Source organism: Pteropus medius, unplaced genomic scaffold, assembly GCF_902729225.1.
Source record: "Pteropus medius unplaced genomic scaffold, Ma_sr-lr_union100, whole genome shotgun sequence".
In the NCBI taxonomy this organism is placed as follows: domain Eukaryota; kingdom Metazoa; phylum Chordata; class Mammalia; order Chiroptera; family Pteropodidae; genus Pteropus; species Pteropus medius.
The window spans coordinates 18,955,490-18,972,489 of record NW_024344378.1 but is presented as its reverse complement, the minus strand read 5'-3'; the positions used below and the strand labels follow the sequence as shown (position 1 = coordinate 18,972,489).

General features: G+C 42.3%; 1 protein-coding gene, 1 long non-coding RNA gene and 1 pseudogene across 7 annotated transcripts in view; 2 read left to right on the top strand and 1 right to left on the bottom strand.

Moving 5' to 3' along the window:
- Positions 1-17,000, top strand: part of SUFU (SUFU negative regulator of hedgehog signaling) — a 93,031-nt gene that overhangs the window by 26,300 nt on the left and 49,731 nt on the right. For all 6 annotated transcript variants that reach the window (XR_005654684.1, XM_039871350.1, XM_039871349.1 and 3 more), the window contains exon 3: positions 1,286-1,422. Coding sequence is in view for 5 of the 6 variants with exons in the window: in XM_039871350.1 (XP_039727284.1) it covers positions 1,286-1,422 (137 nt within the window). In the remaining variant the exon portion in view is untranslated. The remainder of the gene's footprint in view (positions 1-1,285; positions 1,423-17,000) is intronic.
- LOC120609148 (uncharacterized) lies at positions 1,429-13,342 on the top strand. Its single transcript, XR_005654685.1, has 2 exons — positions 1,429-1,951; positions 8,530-13,342. It is a non-coding gene; the product is annotated as an uncharacterized LOC120609148 (long non-coding RNA).
- Positions 15,355-15,470, bottom strand: LOC120610025 (uncharacterized; annotated as a pseudogene).

Genomic DNA, 17,000 nt, shown 5'->3' with positions numbered 1-17,000 from the left:
TCTCTCCAGTCTCTGGGCCTGGCCTCTTGGGGGTGGTGATGATAATGATGATGATGGTGGAATTCCTGGGTTGGGTATTGACTGTGTCACCATCCCTTCAGAATTCTCCCCTCTGACCGCCTGTTCCAGTAGTTTGGCTGGCAAGGAGGTGTGGTCTGTCATTTTAGTTTATGGTTTGTATTTGTATGCTGAGGAGTTTACATGTGTATGATCATTGTGGCTCATGTTTGTACAAGATATAATTACTGAAAATTATGTCATGAACGTATTTTAACTTTTAACCCTTCCCATGCTGGCAGGCCTCCCGAGCTCTCAGGAACTCCTACTTGGACACTTCCCTCACTTGAGGAGGTGTGTCTCTCTCTCTCTCTCTCTCACATGCACGCACGCATACACACACACACACACACACCCTCTCCCAACTAGGCCTCGCTCTCTATCATTTCCTCTCTGGCAGAAGTTCATTTCAGGGACTTCCCTGGACACTTAGGGCTCCTCGGCTTTTCCTAGCAGACAGGGAGGCAGGCTTTCCTTGCCTCATCATCACTGTGATGAGTGCAGCCACAGAGACAGTAACCCTCATTATTCTGGACCACCTGGGGATGGGAAGTGAGGGCCGACCGTGCTTGCTGAAGGCTCCAGTGACTGAAGAGTACACATGAGGTACCAGGTTTCAGGAAGAGTATGTGCCGATCGATGACTGTACATGGGGTGCTGGGCTGCAGGAACAGTACAGGCCCTCCCAGTATTTGGAATCTGCCCTGGGAACCGTCTGCAAGTGCTGAGTTTGGAGGCCAGCCAGCCCAGCCCAAGAATTGCACCCTTGTGGGTCAGAGTGGAGGTGGAAACAGAGAAAGGGTCTCATATTCATGGAGTGTACAGCAGGGCTTGTATGCTTGGCTAACTAAGTAGGTGCTTGAAGGAATATGGAGTGTGAATAAGGAAAATTTTCAGTAATGGACCCTCAGTCACACAGAAAGGAATGTTCCAGAACTGTAAAATGTGGAACTTGTAATTCAGAGTGCCAGCAGGGGAATTAGATTGGCTGGGCCAAGGTCATACACAAGTACTATAGCTGGCTGGAGGGTGTGGCTAGAGTTCTTGTTCCTTACAGGTTTTTGAAGTCCTTCTTCCCCTCATGGCTCACACACTGGGAGATTCCTCAGATTAGGGGATTTGAATGCTGAGGCCACCAAGAATAAGGGAGAACTTTAATTAGACTTTCAGAACAGTGTTTTTCCTAAAGTAGTTGAACTAAAAAACATTTGCTTTTTATTCCTTTCAGATTTACAGGAACAGATGGACCTAGTGGTTTTGGCTTTGAGTTGACATTTCGTCTGAAGAGAGAAACAGGGGAGTCTGCTCCCCCAACATGGCCAGCAGAGCTAATGCAGGGCTTGGCCAGATACGTGTTCCAGTCAGGTAAGAGCCCCATGAGCTGACTGGTGTGGCAGTCCTTTGCCATGAGCCTGGTTGGCTTTGGGAACTCACAGGTATGGTTTGATGTCTGCATAGTGACGTTTCCTGAGAGTATTATACCCTATTTGTATCATGAAGGTGACAGACTGCCTAGATTTTGGGGTGGAAAGCTACCTGGGCCATGGAAGAGAAGGATGTGTCACTATGATCTCTGGCAGCAAGTGAGAGTCCATGCCACCGTTCTGACACCCTGAGCCCTTGTTGCAGTCTGCCAGCCATGCTTCTGATTCCCAGTAAGCCAAAGGCCAACTCAGCATGGAACTGACTAGCTCTTTCTCTGTCTGCCCCATTTCCCATAATTAGCACAGTCCTTGCTTCCTGCTGCCAGTGTCCTAACCATCTGTTTCTGGGGCCACAGGCACACATGTTAATCTTGACTAAGGCTTGGGTTAACAGTAGAAGGTGGAGCAGAGAGAGAGAAAAAGAAGTGCCAGGAGTTTGCTTCCTCACAGTGAAGGGGAACTGGAATCAGGTAGGACCTTGACAGTCAGAAATATTGTTTGATCCAAATGATTCAGATGCCCTCCAGGGGATGGTCCTGTGTTCCTGTTGCCCCTCTGGAGACTGTTAACATAGAACTTGAAGTGGGACTTTGTGTTAGGAGCTTTGGTCTCTTGCTCTTGGCTCAGCCTGCCTTTAGTCCTCCTGTGGGATGAAATGTTGGAGTGAAATTTAGTATCTTTTATAGAGGGTTCATATCATCTGAATGTTTGATTAATTAATTGCTCAGAAATATTTCCAATACTACCTCAGATTTTGTTTCTTCGGTTTGGTAAGTAGCCTTCAAACAAAGGCCAAGATACTTTATCCAACTATTTTGCTCTTTGACTGCTTATAGATAGGGGCAGAACAGCATCTAGGCCAGAGTAGGCCAGAGTCGCTCCAAGTATGGTCCTCAGACCCCCTGCATCAGAAGAACCTAGAGGGTTTGTAGCAACCACACATTCCTGGGCCCCACAGGAGATCTCTGGCTCAAAATCTTTGGGGGTGATGTTCTGAGGTGCTTCTGTAGAGACTAAAGTTGGAGAACCATAGATCTATCTGGCAGCTTCTCTTAAGTATAACGACTTTTTATTTCAGCCTGAGTAGGTTATAAATTGGGTGTACAGTAAAGCTTCTAAGTTGAACTCCTCTGCTCTCATTCCAGACCCCTTGGAGTCAGTTGTTGGTAGAGTAGCTGTCTCGTAATAGGACTGATATTTAAGTACTATCTACCATTGTGTGTACTATGGGATAGTCCCATTTTAGAGGCTACAGTGGGTCTTTTCTGAGCAAGGTTTCCCAACCTGTCTGCTCATGAGATCTCCTGGGAAGCTCATCAACACACTGATTCCCATACCCTTCTGCAGGGCTCTGATTCAGTTGGTCAGAGGTGGGACTAGGGCATCTGTGTCTTAACCACCTTCTCAGGGAGTCTAATGCTGCTGGTCTGGAGATGGTGTTTGGCTGTAAAGAACTGTTGACCAAGAGGAAGTAACATTCACAGGGGCAGGGGAAGCAGGCTGCCAGGACCAGCTGGCCATGTGATTTGGTGCTATCCTAGTGTGGTTTGAAGAATCTTTTAAAATTGTGCCAAGAGTCTACTGCCTGAACCCTTTATGTCTCTTCTCGACCTTCTTGGGGAGAGGGGAGGGATGCCTGAAGTTGATTTCGATATAGAACTGTCTTTGGGAAAATAGATATTTCTAGGAAAGGTGGCTATAAAAACTAGTCAACTTCTTGTTTGTATATACTTGTTCAGGTGGATAGAGATCAGAGAAATGTAAAACAAGTAGGTGTTATAAATCACTGTCAGGTGGAGTCAAGCAATGAACTTCTGAAATAGTTTTAATATAGTTATGAAATGATAATGCAAGTGAATGAAAAAATAGAATTTGATTTGCAAGGGTCATTTTACCCACACCGGAAACAACACTAGTGACCATTTTTACAATACTAATGTAATCATTGATTCTTCAAAAATGTCAGCGCTATGAAAGATATGAAAAGGCAAGGGGACGGGGCTGTCCTAGATTAAGGAAAACCTGATCATTTAAATGGATTTATGATCCTCGATTGGATCCTAAATTGAAAAAATAAAAAGGTCATTTTTAGGGCAATTGGGAAAATGTAAGTATAGACTGTATATTAGATAACAGTATTGTGCAACTGTGAAATTCCTTGAGTGTGATATGGTATTATGGTTATATAGCTAATGTCCTTATTCATAGGAGATAAAAGCTGAAGTATTTTTTAATACAGTGACATGATGGTGCAACTTAATTTTCTAACAGTTCAGCAATGAAGTGTCTGTGTGTGGAGAAAGAAGAGAAGCAAATGTAACAAAATGTTAACAACTGGTGAATCTAGGTGAAGAGCATATGGGTATTCATTGTGCTGACCTTCTAACCTTCTAAGTTTTCAAAAAAAAAAAAGTTATGGCTGTTTCTTGAGTGTCCATTGACTAGTGTGTGTTTCATGGCACCTTCTGCACCTATGGCCTTTTTATGGTGGCTCTAATATGACAGCTATGGTTTGCACCTGCAGATCACTTCCGGCATTTCACAGCAGCAGCAGGATGACTATACTCCTAAAAGTATAATACTTAGTTTTCTGTCTCCCAGATTTTCTATGATATGATTGTACTACCTACTTAAATAATAGCTAAAACAAATCTACCTTAAATTCTTTTTGTAACATAGAAGGGACTCATAATAAATTATCTGAATAATAGGGAAATAATAAAAAGTATGTGCTAACAGATGTAAGATAGGAGACCATGGCCATGGGCCTGAGTGGTGAGAACAATACGTGCAGTATTCAGTAAAGCCCTGTGAGTTAGGCACTGTGTTATACCAGCTTTACAGTTGCAGAAAGCAAGATAGTATGGACAGGTGAAATAGCATGTTCAAGATCACACATCTAATAGGTGCAAAGGCAAGATTTGAGCCCAGGCATTGTAACTCTTAATGCCACTCTCTTAACCATGATTCCATGTTGCCTGTAGCTCAGCTGATGTCAGGGCTGCTGGATGTCTCAGGCTGGACAGTGAGATTTCAGAATCATCCATGTGGGTGATTACACTTGCTCACACGGCCTCTGAGCTCCATGATGCCTCGCTCGGGCATTCTGGAACATTTGGAAAATAGAGGAGGGCAAAAACCATTCATAATATTACCAAAATTCTCTTAAATCTATTCTTCCACCCATTAACTTTTTATTCATGAAAATATGTATATAAAAGGTACAGTTTAATGAGTTTTCACAAACTGAACATACCCATATAACCAGAACCCAAATCAAGAAACAGACTAATTCTCCAAAAACCTCCCTTATGCCTCTTTTTAATCACCATCCCTCCCCTTTTCCCCCTTTTTTACTGCCTAATACAGGTCCTTAGCACCATGTGCCTGAACTTGTTGATAATAAGCTAAGTAGCACTCATTTCCACTCCACTCCTCTCTGATGTACTGTCTTCCTGCATGTGACTGCCACATCATGGGGGCAGCATAGTATGTTGGTTAAGAGCATAGCCCCTGGACCCAGACTGCCTACATTCTTAGCTCTGCCAGTTAATTGCCTCCTGACCTTGGGCAGTATAACCCATTTACTCATCTATAAAGCAGGGATAATAACAGTAACTACACATGAAGTTATTGAGAGGATGAAATGAGTAATACCTGCAAAGCATTTAGAACAGTGCTTGATATGTATCAAGAACTATATAATATTATCTGCAATTATTCTTCTTCTTCAGTCTTTAAAAACTATATGGATTGAGAAGGTGAGTACCTTGATCTTTTTTTTAGTGACAGTAAAGACCCGACCTAACAGCAAAACCTTGTTAGGAAGGAAATGCCTTGCTTGTTTCTGAATCAGATGCCTGCCTCAACTGATATGATGACATTTGCCACCATTAACTTTCTCTCACACAGAAAATCAATAATAGTGATATAAGTAAAATTGCATTGTTTGTTCGTCACATTATACATCCAAAAAACAAATTCAGTTCAACTGTGGCTTCTTTTATTTATGTAGTTGACAGTGCCTGTAAAGCCTTATACAAATCAAATTCTATTCTAAATGCAATAGAGACCAAGCAGTTTAGTGGGCCTTTGTAGTAAATCTTTTTATAAGGTGGAGAATCTTTTTATAATGTAAATAACTGGCCTTTATTGTAACTGTTTTGTAAGACTGGGCTTAGGCCTTTCAGGTTTTCTCAGAGCAGGGCACACTCCTGATGCTGCAGACAACCTCCCTTGTGATGTGTAGGCATTGCTCTGCCCAAGTGGTTACACCCTACAGGGGTTACACAGATGCTATTATACAGAACATGTATTTTATGTTTGATGTCTTTATAGACATACCTACATGTGTAACTAGCAGCGTAGTTGTATTTGATGATGTTGCCTCTCCCATGCTGTTCACCTTCAACTCAGTGACTATATGTGGAGCACCACGCCAATTCGCGTATGAGAACATGCAGCTGAGCAGTGTCATCTAGTAAATGGAATGCTTAGACTTGCTCTTCCAGAGCTAAGTGACATCTACAGCTATACCATACAGGCTTCGAAATGGCATCAGATCAGTGGTAGGCAAGGAAAAGAGGATGACAAGACTCTGGGGAGTGTAGTGGGGGGTGGCGATGCCCATGCCCGGCCGCAGGGATATGTGAGGCTGCCTCTGAGGTCTGCTCTGAGCAGTGACTCGGAAGGGTCCTGTAACCTAACCCCGACTTGCCAGAAGTTGGTTGCCTTTTGGTCAGTTTACTCAGAGGTGGAAAGCTGAGCTATAGAGAAAAGGAAGTAGAAATGAGAGAGACCTGGGAAAGAAGACTATCTAGAGAAGGTGAAGGATTCAAGATGTGGGAGTAGGGCAGCTTAGTGTTTATTTTGGTTGGGGAGCTTCTAGTTATAAGAAAATGACAGAAACCTAACTCAAACTACCTTAAACAATAACACACTTGATTGGCTCAGGTAACTGAGATGTCCAGGGTTTCAGGCATGGCTCGATTCATATTTCAAACAGTGTCCTCAGGGTTCTGACTCATGTGTTGGTCTTGTACTGCAGACTGACTCTCCCCATGTGCCAAGAAAGATGAACACCCCCAGTCAGAGTTTCTGATTCTCTCAGTTTGCAGCCCCAGCAGGCAAAAGGCTTTTCTTCCCCAACATTCCTATGGTAGTCCTGGGGAGGAGCTCAGGTTAGTTCTGCCTGGGTCATGTGACCACCCTGGTTGATGGTGGTGGTCCAGGATGGAGCACCAGGATTTATGTTTAAAGTTCTCCCTGCTCCTCACTTCCAACCACATGGAATAGAAGAGAAGGCCTCTAAAGCAATAGGTAAATACTGGCTGAAAAAGAATAGGTCTCTCTGGTTCTGGGTAGGCAAAATCAGTTCCTCTCATAGGACCGTAGGAGCATCTATTACCTCAGTAATCGTGTGCAGTTATGCTTGGGAGTTTAATCGTGATGGAGCGATCACCTTTTGTTCTGTCTTGTATCTGTTGGGATGGTTTTGACTACACGTAACAGAACACTTTGACTAAAATGTCCTAACAGTAAGGGCACTTATCTTACATAGCAAGTCATCTGGAGGTGAAGCAGTTCCAGGATTGGTTGTCATATGTTCAACAATATTGTTAAGGACCTGAGTTCTTTCTAACTTCCTGCTCTGCCTTCCTCGGTACTTTGGCTTGCCTTTTTAGGCTAGTTCCCTCATATTCCAAAGATGACTGCCATAATCCCTAGCATCCAGCAGTCACATTTGACAGAGTCTACCAGCAGTAAAAGAGACCCTTCTGTCCTTTGTCTATTTTAAAGGCCAATCAAAACTTCCACAGAACTGCCCTCATTGATCTCCCTTTGCATCTCGTTGGCTAGAATTATATCAGGAAAGTGAGGCAGTCTCTTTGGTTTACGAATCAGTATCCACCTTCCACGGCTGAGGATGGGCTCTGGTTCCCTGAAAGTCATGGTCAAGGAAAGGCAGAGGAAGAAAACTGGGGTCGTGTTAATAAGGAGGGGAATGACCACCAGTTGGGCAAAGCATTATCCGCCCTCCTACCCAAGAAGCCCTAGCCCTGCCTGGAGTCAGGAACCTCGCATATTGATCAGGACACTGGGTTAGTACAAAAGTGTCATGTAGAAAGGGAAGGGGTTGCTGTCATTGTTTCACCTGCTATAGCAAATTTAGAACCAGAACCAGGCTCCTGAATCATTCTGAACAAGTTGTGCAGTAAATACATCAGTAGACACTTCACCAGTAGACACTTCTTTCCTTCCTACCTTGCAGCCAGTTTCTCTTACTTTCTCATTCTCTTATAATTTTACCATCAGCTTATTGTTTCTTCTCAGATTGCCAGTGACTGCTCCCCTGCCCCCTACCCCTCTGGGTTTCATTAGAAAGAAACCATTCCCCAACTCAGCAGGGCTCGATTTCTCAGCTGCACTTTAGAATTCTACTGGAGAGGCTGTCTGCTCTCAGTTCTGCCATTGGTAGGCTTTAACCACAAATTCCAAGGCAATTTCACTTGAGTTTTAGGAGAGACATGGCCCCCCCAACCTTGTAACTGACACTGTGGAAATTCAAGTACCTTCACTAGCTGTTGTGTAATGGCAGCCTCATGACAAGTGCTGAGTCGGCTTAATTTGTGATTCGGGTCCAAGAAGGACGACAGGGCGACACTGTGTTAGCATCCTGAGCCATCAGAGCTTAAAGCTGATTAGACTCTGTGGTATTGACAGACTAATACCAACAGAGATTTTTTGTTTTACATTTTCTTTCCTTTTCCCATTTCTGAAAGAAATTCTTGCTCATTATAAAAATTGAAACGTAGAAGTATATGACACAGAAAGCAAAAATCCTTCATTATTCATTCCCCCCACTGGGAAATGGTTGGCATTCCTATTTCCAGATTTTCTTTTCAATGCATGTATCTATGGAATTATTTTATAAAAATGGACCATGCTTTTCAGATTGTTTTTCAACTAGCTTTTTTTACTTAATATCTTTTGGACGTCTTCCCATGTCAATATGTTCTTTCTAACTGTACACTTTTTTATTATCTAGGTATACAATACTTTGTTTAACCAGTCTCCTGTTGTTGGGCGTTTGGGCGACTTCCAGTTTTTTCCTGCCACAAACCTGCAGTGAGCATCTTCAGTGAGCATCTTCGTATATGTGTGTTTTTGCATTCTTGCCTAAGCATTTCCATGGGAAAGATTCTTAGAAGTAGGATTGCTGGGTTAAGGGAAATTAACATTTTACATGTTAATAGCTACTGTGGATGATTATATTATTATAATAATACTGTTGTGATCATCCAGTAAACACAACATAATGATTTTTATGTAAAATTATTAGCACCAAAGTACTCTCCTGGGTCCTTGAGAATTGGTTCCCTTTCTTAGGTTACTTGGCTTGAGATCATTAATTCGTGTTAAATGCATACATTTGGGGTTAGGAAGGACAGGAAGCCCTTATATAGTATCTCATGCAGATTAGAATTAGCACAGGAACCCATCCATCAGGTCTCCTGTCTATGATGTTGGAAGTAGCAAGGGACACAGCCTGTGTGTGCCTCAAGTCAGAGAGACTTTTCCAAATATTGATAGCAGGTCAAATTTTCTGTAAAGAATCTCAGTGAATTGTGGCGTTTTCTTGAGTTTGGCCTTCTCCTGCTTTTCATAAGGTGAAATTACACACACAGTTCAGTCTTTTTCTGTTGAGGTCTTTTTTTTCTTTCTTTTCTTTTTCACTTACTTTTTAATAGTTAAAAGTAAGTAAATTTTGCTTACTTTTTTATAGTTAAAAGTAAGTAAATCAATCAGTCGTTATTGAGCAACAAGCTTTCTTGGGCACTTACATTTTCTTAGTTTACCTCTGCAGTAGATGGCCTGATGAGGAAGATACTGATGCTGATGCTTTTCAGATAAGGAAATGGGCTCAGAGAGATTATAGGCCTTGCAGAATTTCCTGAGGCTGCTGAGTGGCAGGAGTGAGCCTCTGGGGATGCCCTAAGCAGCGCTGGTTTGCATGCTATAGCCTCTGAGCCTCTAAGGATCCATTTTAAATGAAGAGAGGACTTGGGGGAAAGGAGCTCTTTTCATCGGTTATATTTTTTATTTAAGTGCCTGCTACATGCCAAGGACTCTTGTCAGAGAGGATCCCTGCCTGTAGGCAGTGGAGAGAGACACTGAAAACACAGGTGAATAAATATTTGATTCCATAAGATTGCTGAAAGGGAAAGATCAGGATGCTCCAAGACTAAGGTGGTGGACTCATTTTAGATTTTAAAGTCAGGCAAGGACAAGACTGACGGCAGAGAATGAGAAGAATTTTTTTGGCAGAGGGCACAGCATGAGGAGGGAAAAAGCTTGAGGAATATGAAGATCTGGAAGAAGGCTCATGTGGCTGGAGGGAGGTGAGGGAGAGGAAAGGGGTCAGGGAAAGCTGGAGGCCTAGCAGACATGGGAAAGTGCTGGGCCTTGCGCTTGTACTCAAAGTTGTGATGAAGAGTCTGGATTTGATTCTGAAGGCAGTGGATAGCTATGAAAGCATTTTAAGGAAGAAACCGAAATGACCAGTTTAGGGAGTGAAAAAAACCTCCTTTTTAAAAAATTAAGATGTACTTGGATTAGAGGAGTCAGAGACTTTCTGTTTGCATTTTAGAGTGACTTGCTCCTAGAAGGCGCTGGGGCTGTTGCAGCACTTTGAGCATAGTCCTCAGAATCATGGATTCTTCTCAGTGCTGCCATTCGAATCCTTGGGGCCTTAACTCGGTATGATCCTGGCCTTAGCCTGCCTCCCCTGAGGCACTCCAGTCTAAGGAGGGGACCCCTCTTCTCCCTCAAGGATGTCAGCCTCCACATACCTGTGCCCAATAGCACACCACAGGGCTCTCTTTCCAGATCCAGGAGGTAGAATGGGTTTTGCTTCCTTATCCGTATTCTGCAGATAAGTGAAGGAAGTCAGGAAGATTGAATAAAGAGCTTAGAGCATGTCCCAAGATGTGAGTTATGGCTAGGCTGCAGTTCAGCTTCTCAACAGTTTACCTGGCTTTCTTCTCTAGATGTCCCAAGTGTACATGATCTTAATATCTGTGCCTCAAGTAAAGTTTTCTGAAAGGAGACACTCCATCATTCCAATGAGAGCTGTCGAGTTCTCTCGTTTCCTGGTTTGGATAAGCTGCCCATTGCTCCAGTCAGCTAACTGAAGCCAAATGGAGCTGCCTGGTAATATTAATATCATTTTTCTTCTCATACTCTTTTTGATTTTCCTGACATTTTCTTTCCCTCAGCCTGATTTATCTTCTTTTCTGGTTGCTATGGATCTGTAAAATATTTTCGTTTTCATGCTAGTAATACTGACCACAACTATAAAGCAAAGCAATTCCTGATTTCTCTGCACTCTCCCAAGATTTTAGATTGATAGTTGAAAGATTCTGTTTCTACTCCACTGAAGAAAAGCAGGTCAACCTCAGAAATGAGCTTATGCCCTAAAATTTAAGTGGTTTACATATAAACTATATTCTAGACAATATCTAAGTCTGGGTGTTTTTAGGGAAGATGTCAACCCTAAGAGCGGAGGTTGGAAAAGTACAGCCTGCGGGCCAAATCCTGATGGCCACCTGTTTTTGTAAATAAAATTTAATTGGAAGACAGCCATGCCCATTACATATATTATCTGTGGCTTCTTTTGTGTTACAACAGCAGAGTTGAGTAGTTATACAAACTATATAACCCTCAAAGCCTAAATTATTTAATATCTAGCCTTTTACTGAAAAAAATCTGCCAACACCTGATTTAAAGAGTGTTTTACACTTCTGTATAATGACCCAAGTAGAGAGGTGACCATCTTTAAATCTCTGCGAGATATCCAGAGACCTTGGAAATTGCCTTAGCTGGGGGCCTGTCCCCTGGCTTCTTATAGAGGGCTCATAGTGCCTATAACTTTGTTGAAGAAGGGGTGAATGCATCTCCTGCTGAGCTGCTGCATGATTTGAAGCGAATTCCTTTAGCTTCCTTGGGTCTGTATCTTGGAGAACTACATGAAATGCTTTAAGCTTCTTAATAGAAAGGGGTTAATCTGTACAGGCATTAAACTAGGATAAATCACCCTCAGACTAGTTTGCTCATCCGCGGCCTCCCGTGGAGTTGTAATTGGTTAACCTTTCAGTGGCTCCTTTGTCTCTAGCACCTGCATTTCAGGGATACTCCCCCAAGGGGTGGTGAGGGCCTCTGGCAAGCCTGGCAGAGCTGCTGGAAAGTTAGGAGTAGACTTAGCACCTCTGCAGGAGGTAAAGCCCTGAAATGGTAACCTGGAATGGCTCAAGGTAGAATGTTCAGTGAAGAGGGCTAGAGAACAGGGTGGAGGAGAGCAAATCCTAGTTCTGCCATGGATGACCTGTGGGCCCTGAGGTCAAAACTGACCCAAGGTTACTTTAGCTGTGAAATGGGGTAGTAATATCTAGTAATATATTTAATGCTCCTAGTGCAGTACCTGGCATAATACATGAAAACAATTAATATTATTTATGTTGTCATTTAAGAAGCATATTGCAGAAAAAAAAATTTTTTTAAAGAAAAAAAAGAAGCATATTACAACACTGAATGAAGTTGGGTCCTACTCCTGTTAACAATATCTACATGTCCACGTAGACAGTTGGGAGAGATACATGATGCTAGTCACAGAGGGTGCTGGGGTTATGAATTATTGTCGTTTTCCTGTCATTTAAAATATTTCTATACAAAGCATGGGTTTTATTATCAGAAAAGAAAAACCAAAAGGATAATCATGACTGAATTTTTCAGAGAACTTCCCAGAGGATAGGACAGTGAGCCCCGAGAAGCAGCCCCAGGCCATTACCACAGGACAAGTCACCACCTCAGGGTATGCCCTCTGGTGCAGTTATTAGAACAGCTTCAAATACCATGCAATGATCTGTCTGCGAGGGATCTTGCTTTCTTGCTCTCTTTATAGCTCTCAGTGGGAAATAAATGGCTCCCCTAAGTGAGACAGGCTCTGCTCTAGCTCCCCTGGCAGTGGGGCTCTTCACAGATCCCCTTCTCTGGGAATATATCAGTTGAAACTAGAACCAGGGAAGGAAGGGACAAAGGAACTTGGTGCTTTTAAAGAGGGATTGCAGCAAGCCCAGGTGTTGGGAGGTTATTTTGCTGGCGTGTTGCAGGGGACCTCCAAAGCAGCAGTGGGGTGGCCTTCCTCAGCTTTGTCCTGCTTGGCCCAGTGGAAGCTGCACACTGGAACACTGCACCGGGGTAGGGAGGTTTCTCTGGCTCAGGCTGCAGCCCAGCGTCCTAGCTTTCCTGAGTCACTGGCTTAGCTCTGGCAGTCGCTCTTTGGGTTTGAAGATTTAGGGAGAACAGGGCACTTATGAACTTTCTAGACCAGCTGGACTCGTCTGCGTCCCCCACCCGTATTGTCCAGCATGGTGACCGGAACACAGGAAGCCTTTGTCCTTTGCTTCTCTTTACTGGGCCACTCAGATCACACATGCATTGTGTTCTGTCCTGGCTGATGCACTTTTGTTCTCCCAAACAAAAATAACTATTATTTTTCCATTTAAAAAAATGCTTAAAAAAATCTAAGCTATGTTGAAAACATGAAGAAAGCAAAATCAGAACAATGGGAAGAGTAGGATTGGATTTTTACTTTGAAAAAATATTAATTTGATTATATATGCTTAGGAAAAAATCTTGAAGAATGCATGTAAACATTAGCAGTGGTTATATCTGAGAAATGGGACTGACGGGGGAAAATTTTATTTTTTTACTTTATACGCTTGTCTGTTGTTTGAATTTCTTATAAAAGTCTTTATTACTTTGTAATTTAAATAAATATGTAACTGAAAATGAAAAGTAAACTATCCAAATCCTAGCCCCTGAGACAAGTATTCTTAACATTTGGTTATCACCTTTCTAGACATGTCTCTATGCATAAAATAATTAGACAATTTACTAACTTGGCATTATAGATATTAGCGTGGTTTCTTCACCCAGCATCACATCATCAAGTCTTTCTAACTAGAGATCAGTAGCAGTGTTTGTAATGGTTGTAAGATGTTGCATTATATGATGGTGGAAGGAAAATGCACTGTTTCCTTCTACTGCTTTACTCTTATGTGACCAGATGTGTGGATTTTCCCACACCAAACAACTCTCCAGTTCTCTGTAGGCACCAATTGGGTGTCCTACAATTCAATTCAGTTCTGATACTATCAACTTGGAGATAATGTCAGATCCCACAAATAAGGGCTCAGTCCCACAAGACTAACCCCCATTCCCTCTTCAGACACCAGTCACAAGTCTCAGGTTGTCCCTTGTACTTCTGACCAACCAGCTATAAATTGGGGTTCCCATGACCTTCCTCAAGTTTGATAATTTGCTAGAACAGCTCACAGAACTCAGGAAATCAGTTTACTTACTAGCTTAGTGGCTTATTATAAAAGAGTACAGTCAGGAACAACCAGATAGAAGAGATGCATAGGGCAAGGCATGTGGGAGGGGGTTCGGAGCTTCCCTGCCTTCTGTAGGCGTGTTGCCCTCCCAGCACCACCATGTGTTCACCAGCCCAGAAGCTGTCCAAACCCCATAGTTAGGGATCTTTATGGAGGCCGCATCTCTTAGGTGTGAATGTTATCTCAGTCTCCATCCCCTCTCCCCTCCATAGAGGATGGGGGGTGAGGCTAAACATTTCCAGCTTCTAATCATGGCTTGCTCTTTCTGGTGACCATCATCCATCCTGAAGCTGTCCAGGAATCCACCAGGAGTTGCCTTGAAATACTTTCCTTTCAGCCAGGAAATTCTAGGGGACTTAGATTTAGGAGCTCTATGTCAGGAACCAGGGTCAAAGACGAAGAACAAAAGAAGCTTTTAGCATTTTTATTGCTTAGGAAATTACAAAGGTTTTTGAAGTTCTGGCCAGGAGCTGGGGTTAAAGACCAAAATATATATCTCTTATTATTTCTTATTTCTTATTATTGTGATATAATAAGATATCACAGATAGTAAGATAATAGACCCCTCCAGTATAAACAAACCCTTGTTGATGAACTTTCAGGTAGTTTCCAGTTTTCTCCACTTTAAACAGTACCCTTAAGGAACATCCATGTATGTACATCTTGGCAGCCATGTTCAGTTATCAGAATAAATTTCTAAAGTGGAACTGTGGGTCACAAGGTCTGTACATCTTGCAATTTGGTGTGTGCCCTGTTGTCCTCAATGAAGGGGATTCCATGAGGCTGGATGGCCCCTGGCCATTAATGCCACAGCGCCCTCAGCTGTATTGTGGCCAGTTGTCATCGCAGGCACTAAGGAAGCGCTGTGTAGCCTTTGAAATCCACAAAATGAGTCACAAGAGTCTTTCAGCTTTTGGTAACTTAAAGGCTGGCTTTGTTCTAGTGTTAAGAAAGTTCTTTGAGGCTGGAGGCCTAACTTCGTGGCTCTGAGAAAGCCCAGCTGAATGCACTTCCAAGTCCATTCTCACCACTCAGTCCTTACTCCATCCCTCCAAGCAGGAAGATATATCCTGGCAAGGAGCATAGCATAAGCAACAAAGTGTTATCACTTATAATTTACTGCTGCTTCTTTCTATAACCAGATCACCTAAAATTGGTTATCCCTATACCCCTCCTTGTATCTGATCGGCGGGGAACTTTGGAAGTACATGGGCAGACACGTAGACACCAGACAGGGGTCAGGTCTTTACACATGTGTCATAAGTAAGTGCCTCTTCATGTTCCATCTCCAGCCTAACAGCCTGGGTGTCGCATTCTGCAAGGCACATTGACAATTCAGAGCATATACAGAGAAGAATGGCTCTTTAACTGTGGTCTGAGAGGAATGACATTTATTTATTTGTTTGTTTGTTTGTTTATGCCTGCAGCACCTGGTCTTCCTGGGTGGTCTCCCATCAAAGTACTAACCAGGCCCAACCCTGCTTAGCTTCCGAGATCAGACATTGGGTTTGTTCAGGGTGGTATGGCCATAGACCATGAACTGTGGCTCCACTGGGGCACGAACCCAGGACCTTCTGCGTGTTAAGCAGACATGCTAACTGCTACGCTATGGAACCACGTCCAAGAAAACATTTTAAATAGAAGGATAAATCTTAATTTTCATTTTAAATGGTAGTTTTTGGAGAAAGAGGGAATAGAATGGAGAGGACTTCAGAACTATCTAAAATTTTATATAATTACAAACAAATAAAATTGAACATTTTTCCTATGTTATTTTTTTGTGCTATGTAACATATTATCACACAATTAGTGGCTTAAAGCAACCCGTGTTTATTATTACCTCACAGTTTCTTTGGGTCAGATGTCTGGGCATAACTTAGCTGGGTCCTTTGCTCAGGGTGTCACAAAGCTGAAATCAGTGTCATCTGGGCTGCCTTCTTATTTAGAGGCTCTATCGGGGAGGAATCTGCTTCCATATTACCTCAGGTTGTTGGCAGAATTTTTTTCCCTGCAGTTGTAGGGTTCAAGCCAACTTGCTTCTTCAAAGCTGGCAATACAGTTTCTGACATATGACACGTATGTGTGCATAAACCTCCTTTTAAGAGTTTTCACCTGACTCAGTCAAGTCTAGGAAGGGTAATCTCCCTACCATATAATCCAGCAATTCGACTTCTGGGTATATATCCCAAAGAATTGAGAGCAGACTATAGAAGAGATATTTGTACACCCATAATCAGAGCAGCATTATTCACGACAACCAAAGGGTAGAAGCAACCCAAGTGTTCATTGAAAGATGAATGGAAAAACAAAATGTGGTGTATATACAATGGAATATTGTTCAGCCTTAAAAAACAAGGACATCTCTTAAATGCTACAACATGGATGAACTTTGAGGACAGTATGCTAAGTTAAAAGCCAGTCACAAAAATATAAATATTGTATGATTCCACTTATATGTGGTACCTAGAGTAGTCAAACTCATAGAGATAGAAAGTAGAATGATGGTTGCCAGGGGCTGGGAGAGGAATGGGGAGTTGTTGTTTAATGGGTACAGAGTTTCAGTTTTGCAAGAGGAGAGTTCTGGAAATTGGTTACACAACAATGTGAATGTTCTTCACACTACTGAACTGTACACTGAAAGATGGTTAAGTTGGTAAATTTCATGTGCATTTTACTAAAACTAAAAATAAAAAATAAAAATTTAAATATCAACTGATTTGGGATTTTAAGTATACCTGTAGAATCCCTTCACTTTTGTTGTATTCTTTTTGAAAGAAGCAAGTTACAGTTCTTGCCCACACTCAAAGGGAAAGGATTATACGATGTATGAACACCAAGGGGGTGGGGACCATGGGTCTGCCTTAAAGTCTGACTTTTTCCTAAAAATCAAAAGCAAAGTGAAACAAGTGAAATCCATAGCACATATCCAATTGATGTCATAACAATACACACAGATTTTAAAACAGTAATTTGATTGTATGGCCCTTATAAGTGTACCACAAAGACAAAAAAAAAAAAAAACTTCAGTAATCATAGAGTTAATGATAATATTAGTATGATTCTT